Source organism: Helicoverpa zea, chromosome 31 (assembly GCF_022581195.2).
Source record: "Helicoverpa zea isolate HzStark_Cry1AcR chromosome 31, ilHelZeax1.1, whole genome shotgun sequence".
NCBI classification, from domain to species: Eukaryota; Metazoa; Arthropoda; class Insecta; order Lepidoptera; family Noctuidae; genus Helicoverpa; species Helicoverpa zea.
The window spans coordinates 14799766-14820599 of NC_061482.1; the positions used below are offsets into that span (position 1 = coordinate 14799766).

The window sequence follows — 20834 nt, forward strand, 5'->3', positions numbered from 1 at the left end:
TACGTTACTGTTGGAGCGGGTACCAAATCCCATACAAAGTGCCCATTGTCCTTTGTAGCATGCATTCTAACAGTAAACTTCTTAAATACTATTAAATGACATCATAAAAATATTTATTTACCTTCTAATTTTTTTACTCGTACCTACTGAGTTTTTTGTTTAAAATATAACACATCCCATATTAATTGACCCAGCATGGAAGTAAGCATGCAACATGCAGCAAGCATAACTTCTGTCACGGCTCCGGCGCTGCGGGGCTCCGGCGGTCCCATGCGAGCTTATCGTCGCAGATGGTTTTCACGCTCACCACCGCAGCTTCGGCTTGCTGGCCGGCTTCGCCGGCCAGCCTCAGCCGCGGCGGCGAGCGCTGAAACTACCTGCGCCTCAGCTCGCAGGCCGCCTCGCCCCTCCGCGCCTACGCGGTTTTGAATTGCACTCTAGGGGTAGGACAGACAAGACTACGTGGAGTCGGTTTTGCAGCGATTCGTTTTCGTCACTAACTTCAATTTTTAATACAATTTTTAATTGTGTGTAATTTGAGTCTTAAAAATTAAGTACAATTTTTGATTTTATAAAAAATTAAACCGTCACTTATTTTTGCACGTCAAAGAGCTGTGACACCGGGAGTAGCAAAAAGAACATTGTCTTTTTTGACGTTCTACCAATCAGCGCGCAAGATGCATTCCGTTCTACGCCAGTTGACAATTTGACCGCTCTACATCGCTCTCGATCTTACAAAAAGACTGACCAATCAGGGAGAGCTTTCGGACAGTTGACAATTTGTCAATTTCTCATCGATAGATTATAATATAGCGAAAAATAATGCGTTAAATTGCAATCAGATGTTACGGTTTACAATAATTCGACAGTTTACAATCTCTCGAGATAGATTGTAATCTAACGATGTTTGTAATCTTACGGTGACATATACATATACAACATGTAACGTAATTAACGCACACCCTCAAACACCCCAATTAGAATATTATGTTATAATCATAATACATACACTGAATTTTTAATTTAACATGTATATGCATTGTTATTTACTAAATTAGTTATACCAATTCTTGGAGAACTTTTTGGTCATACTACTACGAACGCAAATATCGCGCCGCGCGCCGCTCGACTCGACACAACATAACGAAACTACGGAAAAAGCCGACAATACACGAAGTCTTATTACTTTGAGTTAGGTGATCTTCACACTGCCCCGCATCACGCTGCATCTTGCGTGTCGACGCACCTACGCGCGTTCCTGCGGGAGTGCAGATCTGCATCATCGTGCGGGTTTTTCGCGCACTCACGCGCGTAGGTGCGTTTTGTAAATTCACGCACGGCAGCTCTCATCGAGTTCCATTTTCAAATATACACGTCACGCCCATTCAAAATCACGCGCGGCAATGCGGGATTCGGTGTGCCATACCATGCGTCTCGCCCCGCACCTACGCGCGGGGGTGCGTGTTTCTCCGCATGTATGTGCGTGATCCGCATGAACGCGCGTGGATGCATTTTCAGTGTGTTGGACTATGCGTGTTTTCCATACAAACGGAGATATTTACAAGCAACGGATAAAAACGCATCCACGCGCTACGCTGCATCATGCGGGGCAGTGTGATAATCGCCTTACGGTCTATTTGAATTTGTTTTGACTGTACAAGGTTAATATGACAATAATTTCCGTAGTTTTAATTATTTTTGGGATAAAAAATTACCTATATTAAAAATGATATAAATCGATTCAGTAAACGATTCTGAACAAACTAGTTTCAGGATGTGCGTTAATTAAGTTGCATGTTGTATATACTTACACATACACAATACACAAAATCCTAGGTTCTATTCTAATACGCCAATTAAGGGCGACTGATAAACAGATAATACTGTTAACATATACGTTTGTTCTTATTTCTACTTATAAAGCATATCCTTGTTCCACATAGTTTGACTGTAAAGGCCAACTTCAATGACAAAGTCTGACATTTAATTTAAAATACACGAGTTGTTTTCAATTCTATAATAAAGGACGGCAGCTTTCAGACAAGAAAACTGAACTATATAGTTCTTATTTACTCTCAGTTATTTCTTAGGATTCTTCAGAATCCTTAGGGAAATATTTGATGTATGTAGAATAAAATTAAAATGAATAGAGAAATAATTATTTATTTTCCTAGGTTCTTCGTAATCTTAGAAATACTTTGTCCGTGAACAGTCGGCCGACAGTTGCTCCAACGGTAGACCAACATGTTTTTGATCAAAGTTTTCAGTCGGTCTGATTCCGGCCAAATATCCTGATCGTTGTTATGTACCTACTAATATTCCTCTTCATATTGATTTATGAGTTCAAATTACTATCAGCCGACTAAAATTTTGCAGTGGATACTCTTAATGCTGAAATAATTTCTAGCTGAAATTGTTATTAAGATGAACACGCATCTTGAGAAATCTACTTTACGTTACTAACAGCCAGTTTCTTCATCAAAAGTAAAAGCCAAAGTAAAAGTTAAAGTAATGTCTAAAGCAAAAGTAACGGTCAAATTCATTTTTTCTATTAGTTTTGCTGTCACTTTAGCCTTGAAAAAATTTGACCGTTACTTTTACTTTAGACATTACTTTGACTTTTACTTTTGATGAAGAAACTGGCCGTAAGTAAAAAAATAACTATAAAACAATACAAAATCATGACAAACAATCAAAATCGATTTCATTTCATTCATTCGATTTCGATTCGCATTACGTCAAAATAGACATACAAATCATATTTAAAACATAAAAAATAACACAGACATATTAAAAATATGTCAACAGCTTTGACAAAATAGGTATTCAATAAAACAAAACAAAACACAGTTTTAATTTTAGAACAGTAATTCGATTGGTAGCTGGGTAATTACATACGAATGCCATGCTTCGGGGAAGTCGAGCGGTCATAGACCCTAGCCATGCGTCATCGATAGGGTTATTTGACCCTACTACAAGTACATTTGAATGTAAGTTCCTATGTTTGTTTGTTACGAGTCAAGGGATTGTTGAAATGCCGATTACCGATAACCGATACCGATACCGATAGCCGAGTACCGATTTGTTAAATACTTTTTTGTTAACATCTGAAGACAGAAAATTATGGTTTGAAGTGTAAGTTTTTTTTACAGCTACTTAATTCAGTATTTGCAGGTTCAACCGGCTAATCTTTCTATCATGCATTTGTCATCAATAACAAAGTTAATTTTTTTTAGAAGAAAGTTAGCCACTCTTTAAGTGTCTTATTTGGAAAACATACAAAACCTTTTCAAACTCAATGACTGAAACGTCGATATACCTAAATTCTAATAAATCAAAACCGTAATTAATACCAACTCATCACACAATCCAATAAATTCACAAACGTATTCGATTAGCTCCAAATCGAATTAACGTCATCGAGTAAGTATCGAGTACATGTAATATTCAATAACATCCCTAATTTTGATTACAGACCCATCCTTAATATTGGTATAAATACCAAAACCGTTGAACTGGTTAGGTTGGGAAGATGTACTCAAGAAATTGTTATAGGCAATTTTTTTAAGTAGCTTCTGAATTATATAGGAAGTCATCGAGAGTAGATGGTCATTCTTCCGCAAACCGACCGCGCCAAGCGTTGCTTAGGATGCGTCTACACGGTGCATGCAGTGCATGTAAGCTGCGCAAGTGCTTCAACATGCGCAAGCGACTTGCACCGTGTAGATGCACCCTTAATCTTATGATCGATCAACCTGTACGGATGTAACTTAGCCACCAGCTCCTTATGTGGTAACTAATTGTCATGGCCATGATTATTGAAATTGTCGTAATCAATATTGTGAACACAAATGGTCTTAAGCAGCAATCCAATAAAACTCATTATAACCAATACTAACTTTTGCCCGCGACTTCGTTCGCGTGGAATAGTGACTTCTGGCAGATTTTTGGTTTTACCCACATAGTTCCCGATCTCGCGGGATTTTTGAGAAGTTCCCGCTCCCGCAGGATTTTTGGGATATAATAATAATAATAATAGCCCCGCAGGGCATCTGAGGCGGATGACGGGGAGTAGCGACCCCGCGGGGCTATATATCCGAGTGCTCCAGGGAGAGTATACTGTCCCCCACCTCCGGCTTGCCGGAGTGAAGCATGACGGGGGATAGGTCTCCCGCCTCTTGGCTTGCCTTCATCGGCCGGTCAGAGTGGAGTCGCTAGAGCAGGGTTAGCAGCCCACTCGGAGGGTAGGTGCCTCGTGGTAAGTGGCGAGTGGGCCGGTGATGCTGGACCCACAGGGAGCGCGTGATCTGCGTTTAAAGTCCGCCGAGGTATCCTCACCCTTCAGCCCCTCATGTACCTGTTGCCCCCTTGTTGCGATTTAGCGACTGATTCCCGGGGGCCCAGTAAGTGAGGTGGCGAGTCTCCACCTGCCATTTTTACATGTATTTAATACATTGTCATCGGCAGGTGCCATAGTTCCCGTAGTTTCCCCATTCCTAGTCCATTAGCATCCCATCACAATAGCCCAAGTAGTTTTCATCCACAGTTAGCAATAGTTTAGCACAGAACCGGGGATTGTCCTTGGGTACATTTCTATAGTGTATACAGGGATAATCGTCGGCTTTGTGTCACCATTTCATTAAAGTTGTCTCAAAAGGGCTTCAGCGTGTTGGCTTCGGCCCCACGTTCGCCTCCCAAAAATCCGGGACTCTATAGTCCCGAGGTCTGGTAGAGACATACAAAATAATAATAATGTCGGGACACCTTTTTCACACACGGACGGTTAGCCCCATGGTAAGTTATTTATTAACTTCTGTTATGGGTGCTAACACAACTGATAAACTACATATAGCTACATATATACATATTTATAAATACATATCATAACACCCAGACCACGGCCAACAAGCATGCTCATCACACAAATGTCGACCGAACCGGGAATCGAACCCGGGACCTCAGGTTCGGCGGTCCGGCATGGTGACCATTGCGCCATCGAGGTCGTCAGGATAAAAGTCAGTCGAGGATAAAAACTATCCTATGTCCTTTCTCGAGTTCCAAACTATGTCTGTACCAAATTTCATCCAAATCGGTTCAGTAGTTTAGGCGTGACGGAAAGACAGATAGACAGAGTTATTATCGCATTTTTAGCATGGGTAGTTTTGCCCGCGACTTCGTCCGTAAATTTACTTTGAGCAGAAAGTTTTTAACCCACTGCAAAAAAAGGAGGAGGTTCTCAATTTGACCGTATTTTTTTATGTATATTAAGGCATATCAGTTATAGACCGATTTGAGAAATTCTTTTGTGTTTGAAAGAGTAAAGTGTCAGTGTGGTCCCATATAAATTTGATCAGTCTGAAATGTGGAAGATATCCCAGGGAACTCTTCAAAAATCAACAGAATGAGCTCTGCGTTTCAATTTAAGAGATGTATACTCACTTAGGGCATTAAAGCCGTTATTGCCGATCGAAAAAGGCGAAAATGTTATTTTTCCCTTATTTTCCCATCATTCTACTGATTTGTCATTTCAGTTCAAAAGGAAAAAAAGACTGTTTCTCCCATTGGCAAATTTTCTATTATTTTAGGCTTTACAGATTATGAATGTTTCTTAATATTAATATTAATTTTTTTACACCTTTTTACTGTTTATTTACATTTTTCTGATGGATTGCGCGATTAACGCCATCTATCTACGGAGCATAGGAACAGCTCGACATTTGACCAATAGATGGCACTGTATGTCCGTAATAAATTTTATTTTTATTTTTTGTAATAAAAACTATCCTATGTCCTTTCTCAAGTTTCAAACTATGTCTGTACCAAATTTCACACAAATCGGTTCAGTAGTTTAGGCGTGAAGAAAAGACAGACAGACAGACAGAAAGACAGACAGACAGACAGACAGAGTTACTTTCGCATTTATAATATTAGTTTGGATAACAGGCTTCATCTTGATGTATATTACAATGCTAATATCATCTATACTAAGTAAGGAAAGATATAGAGATGCCACAAAGAAGATAGGTCAGGCAACTTCTTGTAGGTCAAGCAAAGTAAGGTGATCAGTTACTAGAACTAACAAAGCGTTTGGGTTTCTTGTCAATTATAAAAAACCGTCAAAGATTGGTCTTGGTGATTTTATTTTGAAAATTATGGGCTGGTTCTAAGGAAAGCGTGTAATGGTGGAGCTAGTAATGTTCCTTGTCCAACAAACACCCACATTTTGGCGTGTTGCTTTCTTAGGAGTATTTGCATTATGACATCTCTGCTAGTCATTTTGTTCTCCGTGAATCGATATAACTGAGCTTGTCATAACCTATTACGAACTCGAGTGTCTCGATATTGCATATTTGTCATTAAGTCCTCAAGGGGCTTGGTTTGAGATGAGGCTGCCAAGCGTGAGTTGCGCAAAGTGGAATTCTAAGTACTAAGTACTTGCGTTCCGTGGAATCATGTTAAAGTTTACACTTAGGCGTTTAGTTATAACACCTTAAGTTCTAACGAGTTGTAGTTGTTTGAATTATTGTGAGACGTGAGCAGTTTTTATTAAATAATAATTAATACTACTTAGCATCCGCAAGCAGTCTCGTAAGTAAGCGTTCCCGTGTCTCAACAGGATTACGTATGCCCAGATAAAAGTAGCTTATAGAATTGCTCGATGAGAGAAACCTTTGGCACCGAAGGATTTTCACAAAAAAAAAACTCTTCGGCTTTATAATTAGTTCAGATTTTTAGGCAGTTCATCGTGCATAAACTTGGGATACTCCAGCTGCATATTGAGCTCACCGTTGTCTAATATTAATTTCATAATTGGTTAATAATAGTCGTCAATCCCATTTTCAATTGTTTTTCTTTAGTTCGTATTAGGTTTATGTGGAACCCTCCGGTCAGTGGCACCGCTTTCAGAAATCGCTCCCAGGTCCTCTAAACTTTTCAGTTAGCAAGCCTCTCAGCTAAATGGCTCTTGCTTTTACTTAGTTCTAATTTAAACGTCAGAACTCAACGCAATTATAATTTCTAACTGACTCCTCAAAAAGGAGGAGGTTTGCAATTCGTCGTCATAGTTTTTAAAAGTTTTATTTTGACATTGCTAATACGTCGGAATTTCTTCTTTTATAACTTATACCTGTTTAATTTTTGGCATACACGGTCGGTTGCATAATTTAACTATAACTAACTATAATGATAAACAAACCACTCTCATACTTAATTACTGTGTATATATATTTTTACGCGGCTGGTAATGCCTTAGCTATCGTTATAGTTAAATAGTGCAACTCACTAGGAATACAATCACGTTACATAGCTAGTACCAAATCTATGGTTTCAATAACCCGAAGGGCTATTCCAGACTCTCATATTACAAGCGTCTAGATCATTTTAGGCAACGCGTATAGAAAAGGCACTTGTCAAAGTCATATCATAACTTTGACGTGCTCATAAGATTCTATAAGCATAAGTTCCTATAACATACTATTCAAAATTAGAACAACCCACATGAAGATAACTACATTATTTATTTATAATTTTTGCACAATGTACACTGGCGGACTTAAGGTCTAAGGTAGAGAACGCCTAAGGTTGCGTCTACATATGGTGAATGTGCCGCGAATGCGCAGCTGAGCGCGTGCAATCACGGCAATGGTCTATGGTGGTTTAGTCTCTTTAACGCAAACTCACGCAAGGCTCGAACAAAAAAGCACGCGTGTAGTTCGCGGACAGCTCGCGAACGTCCCGCGAGCTGCGCATTTACAGCGCATTCACCAGATGTGGACGCAACGAAAAAAAAAACGCGTATGATGTATGTGGTGATGACTAAGGACATTATAGGCGTGAATAAAGCCCTAGTTCTGAACTCGCCCTAACCGCTTCTAATCCTGGATAGTGCCTACCTCAAAGCAGACTGTCACGTAGCTTAGACGCGAGAGCTAATAGTGTTGTGATCTAGATATCGACAGGTAAACCTTCTGACATAGACTAACCAGGGCTGGCGAGATCTGTCCTGTGTCGATAACGACGGCCCGTAGCGAGCAGAGACAATACACGTAGTATCAATTTGTCGCCGAGCTGTGTATGTAATGGCTAAGTATATTGAAATCTATTTGAAGATCCGTTTTCACGGAATCTGTCATCAATCAAGAAAATATTAAAAAATACTATAAAAAGGCTTTCCTAATTCAGCATAAAGCTTAATTCAAAAAATCATATTTATAATAAAGGTTGACTGAATGCTAATTCATTGGATAATTTACTTTAAGTTTACAATGCTGATCATCATAAAACGATAAGTTAAACACCTTATAGGTTTAAAAAATATGTCCTACATGTACTAAAAGTCGTTGAACCTATATCTACATATGTCTGCATCCATTAACATCATTGGGTAAGATGCGCCTGCATAGGTGCCTCATCATTTCCCGAGCCTTTTTCCCAACTATGTTGGGGTCGGCTTTCAGTCTAGCCGGATGCGGCTGAGTACTAGTGATTTACAAGGAGCGACTGCCTATCTGACGTCCTCAAACCAGTTACCCGGGCACCCAATACGTCTCGGTAAGACTTGATTCACCTAGGTATGTACTTAAACCTCAAAAATGAAAAACAACTTAAACCAAAATAGTTCACGTGTGGGATTTTATTGACGTACTTCTGGCATAAACCTCCTTTGATAATAACTGTGTAAAGGAGAAGTACTAGCCGTGGGTTCACGTGGGTTTTCCCGAAGGCGGGGACTTGTTATGATGGGAAAAAACCTTTGCTAAATCAAGAAAATAAAGAATATTTTCTTAGATATTCTATTTTGTAAAATCATAACAAAGTTATTAGTATCTTTCCTAAGAATTCTATTTGTGGGTTAGTAGTGGGCGACGAAGAAACTAAGTCGCCTCGTGGAAAAATGGGACCTGATAATATCATAGAAACTAGCTTTTTAATACTATACGTTTATTTATATTGTTATGAAAACATTGTTATTTCTAAGAATATTCCCACGTCTAGCTCAATATTGGGTGCTTCACAAATTGTTTTTTTATTCAATAACTTATATATAAAATCGTATTGTGTATTTTTCTGCTAAATTATTTATTAATAACGTAATAATTACAAGGAACTACAGTGTATATCATTACTAATAAAAACTAGTAAGTTCCTTCCAGTAAGTACCTATCCTTAAATGCACTATATAACATAAAAACTCTATCAAACTACAATTTACAGTCAAAATATTTCCATTTTCAAAATATTCCAACTATTATTGCCAGCATTAAACCACACCAGATCAACATTCATTCATCGGAGGCATCCTACCGCGGAGTCCTAAAATTAGGACCAACTATGGACACACCACGGACTGGCCAATGATATCTGAATAATGAAAGCGTGGTCACCTGTAAATGGATATTTGTAGTTCCATTAGACTGGATCCGCATGTTCGATTGCTTTTCAAATCGGGAGATTTGAATTTAGAATAGAAGGCAAAGACTAAAATGTCTCTGGTTTTTTAAAAATAGGTCAGCTTTTGTGGGGAAATGTGTCAAATAATTTTACCTACTAATTGGAACTCGAGAGTATTTTTGAAATCCCTCATATCTTATGAAAGTCAGATAAGTGAGGTAAGATTTAGATTTTACCAATTTTAGCTTCCGATAATAGTTTAAACGTAATGTTAACTAGATGAAAAACAAATGCGCAGAAAATAATGTTAAACAAAAATAGTTAGTACAAGAATGCCTAATGTTGGTTCATTTTATAAGTACCTACGTTTTTTTTTCTCATTACCGAAACTTATTAAAATCTTCTCCATCTGCTCCAAAGTAATCAAAACTTATTATAAGTCAAAAGTCAGTTCAGAATTTCAAACTTATTTGTCTATGTTAGATAGTTTTGGCATTTTCAAAGGTTACCTAGTTCTGAAAGTATTCGGATTTTTACAATGTTAAAGTTTTGTATTGAGATAAATTGAAATGGAGATATATTGTAAGTTGGTTTTCAAGAATAGAAAATGTATGAGAAAATGCAAATGCATTGTTTCATATAATGATGTAACGCGTCCCAAAGGGGAGATATGTCTACCTTATCTTAATGCAAACTTATATTTTGTGACTTCAGGATAACATTTAAATTGCCACATTACAAATGTGGACTGTGGGCGACTTATCGGCAAGGAATTCTCTTTACATGGGTAAAGAGAGTTAGTCCAAGTGGGCATAAAAATTGAATTAAGAAAATTAGCATTTAACTCTCAGCAAATAGAACTATTAGTTTAAAAATATCTTAAAAATAACGCTTAGAGGTCAAAATCTCTATTTAACATAAGTTAAAATTATAAATCCGAATTGTTTGTTTATTTGCAAAAATCTTTCATTGTTACATAGCCCATTTATCGCGTAAGACTTTTTATCCTGATAGCTAACGTAGTTTCTATAGCACGCGGCATGACTAGAACCAATTTTAAAATATATTTTCTTCAAAAATACACTTCGAAATAAAGTAAATTTCATAACAAACCAGAAATATGCGATGTAAATGCACAAATTCTGGCGTGACATTCACATTTCAAGCCGAATGCTCTGAACGTAACTTGCAGGCGAGAGGGCGGATATTAAAAATCGTTTCAACATCTCGCTCGTGATTTCCATTATCCTTTTGAAGATGCTTTTCTATAAATAAATATCATATTTGCAAGGTATATTTAAAGGAGCAATTTTTGTGACAGCCACACGATGAAGTTGTTTGTTTTGAACGTGGGAGTCTGTTATTTCATTTATAATTTATTTATTATTTGTTCTTAGCGGTACATTTTAATTTTCAATGACTTATACAATGTCCAACAAAACTATACATATAGTTTGTCTGTTGGATCAAAATGAATAAAATATTTTATGATACTATGAACTACATGTATTATAGTGTTTTTTTTATTAATTCATACATATACTTATATCATACAACATATACTTCTATTGTTTACAAGTTACAAAAAGTGTAATAGGTACCTCGGTGAATGCAGTATATTATCTTAACGTTCTCCTCAGTCAGTCGTTCTATCTCAGTCAAGGCCGGAGAACATTAAGTAAAGAATACGCTGCATTTTAAAGAACTAATAAAATATGCAAGTTTCCTTCATACAAGTGAAACGGAGGAAGTTTAAGAGTGACGTGGCATCTCAGCCCTGAACTGAGATCAGCATTGTCGGTCACGGCCGAGCGCCGACCTCGCACTCATCAAACATCCGGAATTTTTCATGTCATCCCGATGCAAGGTTGTCGTTGTAATATCGAATATTTTTCAACGATTTTTAATACTTTTGAAGGCCAAATATCTTCGTGTCCTCCACGTGGAGGATACATTCAATAATTTTAATGCGAATTCTTGAAATGATTTCTTAGCAACTTTCTTAGCTTCCACTAGCAACGGTTTTTGAAGGTCATGAACATAATAACACATTTTCCAAACATCTTTCATGAATACAGAGACTTTTTGAGATAAAAAGATGCTACGCCATTTCGTAGCACGTGCTACGTGAATGCTACAAGCATGCTACGACTGGCATTAGTAGCGCCATCTAATAAAACGGGGCTGAACTAACTACACTCACGTACGTCTTGCATCGCATCATTCATTCATAAAGCTGTCTTGAAGAACCTTGCACACTAACGTAGAATGTCTTAAGACGCAAAATATTATGCTAATTATTATAGCAAATTCGCATTTGAATATAGAACCTGATAGTGCTTTGAAAGCTTGATCTAGTGTTAGAACAGTTTCTTACATATTTCTTATAGTAGAAGGGTTATGAAAAGTGGTGAGAAGTCAAGTGTGTAATAACTCTAAGACCTAAGAATGACGTTAGGCTTAGTTCTAATGCAGTTGATTGAAGTGCTGTTTGATAGATGGCACTAGTCTGCACTACTGTATTTAAACTGAGAAGTTCGGTATCGCAAGGGTAAGGATACCATGAGGTGAAAAATTTGCAAATGCAAAATGATTGTGGATGCATGAAGAGTTTGAGGTAGACCGACGAAAAGATGGATGGATTTCTTAAGGTTGACATAAATGAGAAGGGATTGGATGTCAGTATGACGGTTAACTCGGAGGAATAAGAGTGGAGAATATATTGGGCCGACATCAAATAACTTGGCTACAAAGCAAGATGAAGCCTACATACTGGTTACATATAAATATTTAAATAAAAAAGAAGATCATGTAAATATCTGTCTCTCAATAATGTGACACATAATAAAAATATACCTTTTAAGATACCTATTGAAAAGACAAATGCCTGTAACGTTAGAACTATAAGTAGTTGTGTTAGTTCATAAATAACAAAATAATCCAATGAATACTAATTGCGTTAGAAATAATATTACTTAATTAAGCAACGCACGATATTCCGACAAACGTGAGGAATTCACATCGAATGCCTTTTTAGGGTCAATGACCGATATGTGTAGGTGGCATGTGGCATATTCATATGTGGAAATTGTATAGTCTAGTGCGTGGTATATTTTTGTTTAAAGGTTGTATCTACACGGTGCAAGTAGCTTGCGCATGTTAAGGTACATGCGCAGGTTACATGCATTTTAAAAACATGCGCGTCCAGCGACTCGCGTGCTCTTGTCACTTGCGCATGTTAACTTGCTCCAGCTACATGCACCGTGTAGATGCACCCTAACTTAATAGTGTATTCATTTATTTTGAGCGATTGTCAACTTGCTATTGGAATGATACACCATGATTACAAAGTGTGTTGAAGTATTTCGTGGTTCTACGGTTCATGTACACACTTTTCTGATGGGCCAAATTATCAGACTGCGTGGCAGTACAAAGTCTCGTTTTTTTTTGTAGTTGAATTTTAAGGTCAGAGTAAATTTTCAGCAATTTCGTTTACAAAACATTCGCATATTAGCAAAGCGAAGCATTTGAGCAGCAGCTGAATTGACCATAGTTCTGCGCAAAGCGTATTTGACGCCTACATTGAATATTTATGATCAACAGAAAAACAACTTCGAATTTTGATAAAAAACTGACATTATTTACCACAAAATCCAATATACTTTCAAGAAATAACTCATATTAAATGGAAATCTATGCAATTTAAAGGACTCGCAAATAATATACGCCAGCATTCTGAACACACATTATACATATTTAATATACGAGTGAAATGCACGTGCTCAGATTCATTTCAGCTAATATAATTAAATACACCCAAAATTGAACTTTAAGTCGTTAGACCAGAGTTGGTTGTCGGATGACAAATCTTTCCCTTTTTGTTAAGTTGTAAACTTAGCACGAATAAACTAATTTAAAGGAAGGTTGTGTTAATGCGAGTGAAATTTTGAATTTTATTTGCTCGTTACTCTAATTTGAACTTAATTTAAATGCAAAGATAGAACAAATTAGAGTGTCACATTATAAAACATACGTGATTTAAGAATGTTACATTATTATCTCGTCTAAAATTACTTACATTACCTTATAGTCAGTGTTCTTGTGCAGAGCACTCTTTCTTCACACTATTTGTATTTAACAATTGATATCATTTCTGAGTGTATTAGATAATGTTTGTTCAGAATAAAATAGTAAAGTCACTTCAAGTAGGGGCACGTTTACACCAAACGATTGAATGCTCATTCAATCCCTATTGATTAAATTATTTTAGGGAAAATAAGTAAGGTATGAACACCTGTTTACATAATAAAATGTAATAGAGACATTAAAATGATTTGAATGAAGCCTCATGTTATAGGATAATTACTCTAGTTTTCCATACGTTTGGTCAAAACACAATATAGAAATAGCCAGGTAAATCCAGATTCATTAAATGTCTCGTGTACCTACTAGATATTTTATTTAGACGATTATTCCAGAGGTTTAACTTACAATTAATACCTATATATATTCCAACAGTTAAATGTGTCTTTTCTTCCTAACCTAAAGGTACCTAAATACCTATTCATTCCGATAAGTAAGCAGTTTACAACTTTACACATATATCCTTACATTTTAATGTTTTTCTTCCTAACCTGACATGATCAGATAAGTTAGAACTTTAGTGAAGTACTCACCATTTCTCCTCCGCGCCATCCACCTTGATGTCAGGGATGTTCGGGATCTTCTTGTTGAGGTATGCTGAAGATATCTTCAGCAGTGCCTGTGGACAAAATATAGATTTATTTAGTAAGTTTATTAAGAAAATAAGAAGTAAAACCAACCTCTCAAGTAAGAGTTCAATTCCAGGTCCGGCAAGTACCAATGCAACTTTTCTAAGCGTGTATGTGCTTTCTAAGTATATCTTGGACACCAATGACTGTGTTCCGAATGGCACGTTAAACTGCAGGTCCTGGCTGTCATTGAACATCCTTGGCTGTCGTTACGGGTAGTCAGGAGCCAGTATTGGTTTGAACTGGTAATTGGGTTGAGGAAGTCAGATAGGCAGTCGCTCCTTGTAAAGCATTGGTACTTACCCGCATCCGGTTAGATTGGAAGCCGAACCCAACATAGTTGGGAAAAGGCTCAGCTAATGATAGTAAGTATATTGAACTGTCGGTAAAAAGGTTTGGTCATACTGAAATATATGTTGTGAAATATGTATATGTTTTGTTAATCCTAAGATATTATTTCTTCTTTAATTTCGGTTCATGGACTGTACAAAAAATGGTTCATCATAGTTTTGAAATTATTTTCCTTTATAAGGGTCTATATCTGCGTACTTTTAATTTAAATTGATGCACTAATCCTTGCGTTAAAGCGCGACAGACAGCTTAAATTTGCATTTATAATATTATTAAGACTAGATATAGATAGATCGTGCAGTCAACACTTCACTGGTTTCCTTTGACGCGTCCCACGTACCCAGTGGAGCAAGTCTGGGAGAGCCTTTATCAATGCTGTGTGAAACCACTTTACACGCCAGACAGAAACTCCGTCAATGAACTAATTAACTATTTGTAGTTTGTGTAATCAGCTCATTATGTTCACACTTGTACCAATATATCGATATGTCTTGTAGGTATTGAAGACAGGAGGCCTACTGGTTTGGGTCTGTTAAAGGTTCCAGTAATTTAATAATTCTTGTACTTTTCTGGAGACTAAAAGAATGCTGACATTTTTAACCGACTTTTCAAGAAAGAGGTTCTCAATTAGACCGCTTATTTTTTGTGTGTTCGTGAATGTATCCTGCGTTCATGCACAGATTTTCAAAACATAATTTTGTATATGTTGTGGGTGAGTTTACAAACATACAATCTCATATACACTAACTCCCATGCCAAGCAAACCCGTGACAACTGTATATGTATGTGTGACAATAATGTACCTACTGAGGTACATTATTCGAGACGTTGAATCACCACGCCATATACTTAACTGTTGTTTTGAAAACAGTACGACGTGGGTGGAGTACTTCCAAAGAGAGCTATTGTTACTGAAGCAATATTACAAAGACTGATTACAACTCAGTACTCAACAATATCTTTCTCTGTGTATATACCATGGAGAACGAAATGATTAGCGGAGATGTCATAAAACAAAATCTCTTTCGCAAAATCTAAAAACGTAGCGCGCCAAAATGCGGGTGTTCGGGAAACGCGGAACGTTATTCAATCAAGACCAATCTTTGCCTGATTGGTTTTGATTTGACAAGGAACCCAATTACTCATTAGTTCTAATAACTGATCATGCCTACGGTATGTTAAATGACCTACAAGAAGGCATCTACCTTCCTTATGGTATCTCCGCTACCCTTCCTTCCTCCGTGGTATACTCATTATACATATATCTCTATATACACAACATACTATTGATCTGTAATCACGTTCATATTAAATCCGGTCTTCCTTTGTAAGGAAAAGATATTGTATTAGCTCATATCCAATTATTATTTGATTAGTAGGAGAACTACTTGTAGCTACTTACTAAAGGGTTCTGAGAATGTTATCATATTATTTGTGCGCGTCCCGTGGGAACTACTGCCCGTAAATAATGTAGGATTCTAATGGTGAAAGAATTTAAAAAATTGGTTAAACATTTTTGAGTTTATCCTTTACAAGCAAACAAACAAAGTTTTGATTTTATAATATTAGTATAGATAGATGTTTTATCTAACGAAAGCGGGTGGGTAATACTTGTGTGTGTAAATGTACGTGCACATTGTTTTTGTATGCGTAAGCTGCGTAAGCGTCGGGAGCGCTCAGTACTTAGTGGTCATGACGCCGAGTCATACAAAGATACGAACGATTAATCATTACCAGCCTTTTTAATGTACCGCTGCTGGGCACAGACTCTAGGCAAGATTGAGCGTAAGTCACCGCGCTCGCTTAAGGCTGATTACCAATTATAGTCTTTTTAAGTACATGCTTCTTCGACTATGTTGTTCTTTACCATACAGAGGTGACATTGATGACCTGATGACATTTTTATGTACAGATAAGCAAAATTTAGGTACCTTAAACATCTGTTTTACACATACAGTTTTTAAAACTGTTTGTGTCATTCATACCCACGCCCAAGGCGACGTATAACTTACATACATAGAACTTAACTTCTATATGCAGCGGAAGGAATCCTAACTAAAGTTACGACGCAGAGATTTATAAATAAGTTAAATAATTTCCCAGACTGCACGCAGACCTAAGGTTGTAATTATGAGATAAACGCGCAAGTATAATATCGCCTGACTTTAATGAGAATAAAATCTCTTCTAATTACTTAGGTGTGGAGCTATGTTTAATTTAATAGCAGAAATTCTCTTTGTAATAAAAATTAATAGCGGAGTAGGTAATTATAATATCGAATTGAGAAAAAAATCATAGAGGTATGTGTATAGTGGTGTAAAGTCGTCAGCGTCGTGAATACGCAAATGCGGGTTCGATTCCACTTATACTCTTTAAGTGTACCTTATATACTAGTACCTAATGAGCTTTGAAGCTACAAGTTGATTCAACCCATATATTCATAAAAGAAAATTGGAAGAGACGTATATCAGAAGCGTCGCCTTACTCCAATGAATTCTACAACGCGTAAATAAAATTCATGTACCTACAAATAAAAATGATGAACAAAAAAAAAAAATTTGGTAACGACATAACTAGTGGTCAGCCGTATGGTTTCTATTCATATTCACAACTCGTCGAGTACTATCCAGCCGATCTAAATGCCCGATGGTTTTTTAGGAAAATATTTGAAAGCTGGCTATCGTTGCTTGAATTGGCGACCATAGAATATTTTTTATTTGTGTAAAAGCTTTCATCCTTTAATTGGTCATCTCAGGTAAATTTTTGTGCCTTTTCTTCATGTAGACTGACTCAAGGAATAATTCGTTTTAAAAATATTTCTTAAGTAAACCGTCAGTTGCACAAACCACAAATTCCATGTACATTAAAGTTAAAGGTTCATTAAATCTATTTCTGACACTTTTTATCTTGTTGACAAAGCAATAGATTTAAGGAAGCTTTAACTTTAGTGGAGCTTTGAGCAACTGACGGTATGTCCCTTAAATTGATATAGTCGGAACGAAAATTTTTTTTTTTACAGACTTGATTAATTGTCACTTGATCAATTAGAATTTATCGTCTGAATTTGTAACCAGCACCAGAATATTCAAAAATTATTCACGCGTTAAAATAAATAAAATATATTAAAAGTAAAATGCAACATATAAAATGCGAAGTGAACTTACTATGCATACTCTAACATTGTGAGTCACTGTTCATTCGAGCTCGGAATCTCTCGGCACACTAACTTACAATATCAAAAAGTTTATAAGGAAACGCATGCTTGCGATTTAATCGCGCGTAACATGTGTATGACTTAATAAGATAAGTTTTTTTTTATCTTTTCATTTTAGAGTTCCGTACTTCATCATCTCCCGAGCCTTTTCCCAACTATGTTGGGGTCGGCTTCCAGTCTAACCGGATTCAGCTGAGTACCAGTGCTTTAAAAGAAGCAACTGTCCATCTGACCTTCTCAACCCAGTTACCCGGGCAACCCTTTACCCCTTGGTTAGACTGGTGTCAGACTTACTGGCTTCTTACTACCCGTAACGACTGCCAAGGATGCTCAATGACAACAGGGACCTACAATATACTTAGACACCAATGACCGATGTTAGAGTTCCGTACTTAAAAAAGAAATACGTAAAGTAACATTTTCGGTTGTTTGTACCCTGAAGAAATAAATGACTAAACTGATTTGAAAAATTATTTCACTGTTGGAAAGCTACACTCTTCCCGAGTAATATAGACTTTATTGTATTTGAGTACCGACTGTAGTCCTCACATCTCGCTAGTGAAACCGCGGAAAAGCAACTACTAGAGGTAAGATGAAAGATGATGTAATCGAATACCTCATCGATAAATCCCTATTTCCCAGATTACTAATTTCACGAAATTATGTAAGTAACTTCGAATGCGTTACTCATTATTACACCCAAAAGCCTCAATTCAGTAGCGGCTTTAGGGTAGGGCGCGGTTGGGCGACGGCCCAGGGCGCCGGACATAAGGGGCGCCGCAGGAGCCCCCAACCAATCCTTGATCAGAATTTTACTCCTATTTTTGTTTTAAATTTCATCAAAGATCGCAGCTTACAAGAACTGTATCCAAATGTATGGATAGCATCAGGGCCGCCTTAACCTATGGTGCATGGTGTGCGTATAACACGGGCGCCGCGGGCTCAGGGGCCCCGTGGTACGCTCCTGGACCAAAAATTTCAATTAATGTATTGTTATACAATGCCGGGCGCGTTAGATACTCTACTTTTATATCCCAAAACTCAAAAGTTTTCGCGGTTTCTTTGCTTTACACTTACATTTTTTTTCACATATAGCTACTTTTAATTTAATGTCCCAATACTCAAAAAAATTCGCGCTCCCTTCGCTCGCGGCTTCTTTACTTCACAGCCGGCTTTTATTATATTTGTTAAGGACTTTTAGTGATCCAATCTCAAAAAAGCTTTTTCGGGCTTGATTCACTTTATAGTTGTTTTTATTTGTCAAAATTTTTTTGTCTACCCTAGCAAAAAGGTAGCGTTTTTAAGTCCTTTTATTAATAAGAAAGTAACTTCTAGTTTCTATTTATGGTACTACTTTAAGTCCCAAAATTTTAATTCATAGGCGCCAACACCAACAAAGAGTTATCTACGTTTGGGCTACATTTTAAGTCATTTTTGTTTTGAGTTCTAAAATATAACGAAAAATTTCGGGCTCGCTTCGCTCGCGCAATTAGAACCAGGGTTCCCGTGTTTATGCATTCACCAACCAGCAATAACTTATGTACGATTGGGCTACATTTTAGGTAATTTTTGCTTTGACTTGTTAACTATAAAAAAAAATTCGCGCTGGCATCGCTCGCGCAATCGGTAACTACATATGTCTCTGTTTTTCGTATGGGTTTGAATTGCAGTTGGGGGCGCCGTAGAAATCTCACCCAGGGCGTTAGTAGAGTTAAAGCCGGCACTGCCTCAATTGCAACAGTTGCAGTAAGTACGTGAGTAGCACAAGACTCGATACAACGATAGTTTGGAAACAGCTCGATTTGGTCGGCCCTCACTCAGGAAACTTCGACGTTTCTACCAACAAACACTTGGTGTTAGTTTCAAAGGAGCTTTGAATACTGCTTTATGAATAACTAGCTTCCAATCGCGGCTTCGCCCGAGTGGTGTGTTGATAAAAAGTAGCCTATGTGTTAATCCGGAGTATCACCTATCCACATACCAAATTTTAACCAAATCGGTCCAGCCGTTTTTGCTTGAAAGAATAACAAACATACATGCATACATTCTCACAAACTTTCACATTTACAATAAATAATTCACGCAGAAAATTGAAAAAAGTCTAACTATTTCCAATATTTATGTTAAAACTTTTCATTCACATTCAAACAAAATAATATACACAACCTAACCGTTGTTTATATTTATACAAACTATCACCAATTACCAATACCAAATACCAGGATAGCATACGCTAACAGGCGTCAAATATTTAGAAACGCAATGAACGTACCAAAAGCCGCAGGCTCGCATGCACTTCGCAATATCTAGGAATACAAACATGTTTCGCCGACGTTTTCTACGTATTGGAAATTTCAAACACGTGGCAATGGGAGAATGTTCCGGGAACAGGAATATATGCGCTAAGGCAATTAGTGCACACGTGTAGACGTCACGAGTATGCTGTGCTGATTATTATTTACGCCAGTAATTCTGTAATTGCTGTGTATCTCGGGGAATAGTTTTGCTACGATATTTTCTTTTGTTTTATGTTATAGATATAGAAATGTTTTGTTTCGATAAAGGATTGGAGATATAAAAGTATTTTCTACATAAAATCATTTTCTAGTGAGAGTTTATGGAATTATAAGTCAGTAATAAATCTGTAATATCTGTAAGGACTGTCTATGTATTTTGATCATGCCCCATAGTTTTTCTTTGCACTATCTAGGAGTATCGTAAATAAAAAATGTGATAATAATTTTTACTTAGTTTAGGTCAGCGAAAATACTCTTCAGTATACTTATAAAATTGTATCAGTGAGCAGAGACATCTTATTTCCTCAATCCTCTTACATCCACAAATCCTTATGTACTAAGTATAGTGTCAGCCTTTCAAGTGAGGCTGGCGTGTCAAAAGGCATTTAATCCGATCCGACTCCGACGGATTCTTGCGGTCACAAGCAAGAATATAATAAAATTTTCTTGTGTTGCAGTTAACAGGTTTGGTCCTAGGTATATAATACCTTCTATTATTTTGAAACTATGGAAAAAGCGATTTTATTTTCATTCTGCCTTAGCGGGCCTGCTGGAAGAAATTTCTTAAGAAATAAGCAGACTTAATTCTTC

The 20834-nt window shown here is 37.0% G+C and overlaps 1 protein-coding gene across 1 annotated transcript in view; it reads right to left on the reverse strand.

Annotated features, from left to right (window-relative positions):
- LOC124645110 (protein nervous wreck-like) overlaps positions 1 to 20834 on the reverse strand; it is a 120754-nt gene that overhangs the window by 29893 nt on the left and 70027 nt on the right. Inside the window, exon 3 of the mRNA XM_047184856.1 lies at positions 14067 to 14152. Within this exon, the coding sequence (XP_047040812.1) occupies positions 14067 to 14152 (86 nt within the window). The remainder of the gene's footprint in view (positions 1 to 14066; positions 14153 to 20834) is intronic.